At 41.4% G+C, this 1,934-nt stretch overlaps 1 protein-coding gene across 1 annotated transcript; it reads right to left on the reverse strand.

Annotated features, from left to right (window-relative positions):
* Nucleotides 1–597: 597 nt before the first annotated feature.
* On the reverse strand, nt 598–1,615 carry LOC123197731 (protein SRC2 homolog). The gene has a single exon (XM_044612087.1). The coding sequence runs from the start codon at nt 1,545–1,547 to the stop codon at nt 729–731; it is 819 nt and encodes a 272-aa protein (XP_044468022.1). The 5' UTR covers nt 1,548–1,615; the 3' UTR covers nt 598–728.
* Nucleotides 1,616–1,934: the final 319 nt, after the last annotated feature.

Raw genomic sequence — 1,934 nt, forward strand, 5'->3', positions numbered from 1 at the left:
TTGAACCCACCTTAACAACTACTTAAGTTGGATATGACTAATGTGATGTTTTTACAATATTTTATTCTTTCTTTAATAATATATTAACAATAAAAAAAATATTATAATATGTGTTTTAAAATTCAAATTAGAGTAAAGGTTGAATCAATCAAACTAGCCAAAACCCAAACCAAACATTTGATTAGGTCAATATGTAACTAGGGTATGTAAAACTTTCTTTCTATAAAATAAATGGTGTGAGACTTGGTATATAATAGAATTGGTGAATATCTTGGCAAGGTCCATACGTGTATGTAAGTTTTATCTATACGCTTTGTGGGAAACGACTAGTTTGTCTCATATGTAATTTTCTTGATTGACTTATCCGGAATGCAGGAAGGATGCAAAGTATCGTTATTTACAATTGTCTAGATCAAGGATCGTGCATGATATCAATAACAATGCCAAATTGAAACCATTAAAAACTAAGATAGATGATGCCTAGACTTCTCTTGATTGTTTGAGTGCAACCCTTTTTTTTTCAAAGACTGAATCAGTCAGGAAAACTCGAATTCGGAAAAGTTAATAATATAATATCGAATACAGATGAAGCCAGGGTTGGAAATTGGAAATTGCAGCATTTTCCATAAGCATACGAAACCAGGACGACACTCTTTAATTATAAAATAACAAGAAACAGACAACATTAACCATGGCGAAAGGCTTTTAGGAAAGCCAAGAAGGCCAGCCTAGTAGTCGTCATCGTCGTTGTAAGCAAGATCATCTTCGACTTTTTCAGCGGCTTCATCAGCAATGTGGTCTTCCAGCGCATCAACGCCCTCAGCCAACGCGAGTCCACCTAGAACTCCAGCTACCGCACCCACAGCCAATCCCGTCCCCATTCCACCAAACTTACTCTTCTTCTTCTCCTCTTGTCCACCATAATACCCCCCACTTCCCTGCGCGTACGCCGTGGTCGGTGGTGCGCTGTACGCATTGTAAGAATACCCACTTTGTGGCGGAGCACTTGAATGGTACGGATCGTAGGGTTGAGGTGGAGGAGCATATGGGTTAGGGTTACCGTACGGTGGCGGCGCGTGATAGTCTCTGGAACCTGTGCCATAAGGAGGTGCATAATACGAACTAGGTGGAGCATAACGGGGCTCCAAGATTGTAACTTTAACTTCAACTTTTCCTTGAGGCCTACCGGAAGGTCGTTTGAGAGTCAATGTACGTTTGACGCGTTCACCGGCGCCGACTTCATCGAGAACATCTCTGAGCTTAAGCCGGCCGGATCCGATCAACTTTTTGGTCCCTTCTTCGTTGCCGCCATGGACTATATCGATGTAAAGATTGGAGTCTCCATCGACGGGCCCAGGCAGAGGGATGACAAGTCTCTCATCCCAGTAAGGAAAAATGTCGCCCGCTTCATCAACCTTGGTGGAGCACTTGTTGTTAGGGTCGACCCATACGACGGCGTATGGCCTGGTTTGGCCGTAACGCCAGTTGACGTTCTTGAGGTCCTTGGCTGAGGAAATAGTCACCTCAACTTCATAGCGAGAAGCCATAAACCGGGGATGAAAATGGAGATTTTTGTCAAAGAAAGAAGGGGAAGTTGTGTGGATCTGTGATTGTCGTTGGTTAGTATTTAAAGGATGGAAGGAAGGTGTAAGGATTGCCGGAAACAGATGGCAAATTTTAATTGGTCAGACAAGTGTTTGAGCCAATGAAATAAGTTGTCATAAAAAAATTTGTTGGGGAAGCCCTTATTTAAGGCAGGTTATTTTTTAAATCTAAATACATTTGGCCAATGCCTATCACGACCGGGCCGGCCGAACACAGTCTTAGGATTTTTTTCTTTTTTTCTTTAAATTGCCGTGATTAACATTTATCCCACCAAGGGTTTGACTCTAAACAAAGTTTTCTATGTATTCATCGTAAAAATCATATATTTT

Source organism: Mangifera indica, chromosome 15 (assembly GCF_011075055.1).
Source record: "Mangifera indica cultivar Alphonso chromosome 15, CATAS_Mindica_2.1, whole genome shotgun sequence".
Taxonomy (NCBI): domain Eukaryota; kingdom Viridiplantae; phylum Streptophyta; class Magnoliopsida; order Sapindales; family Anacardiaceae; genus Mangifera; species Mangifera indica.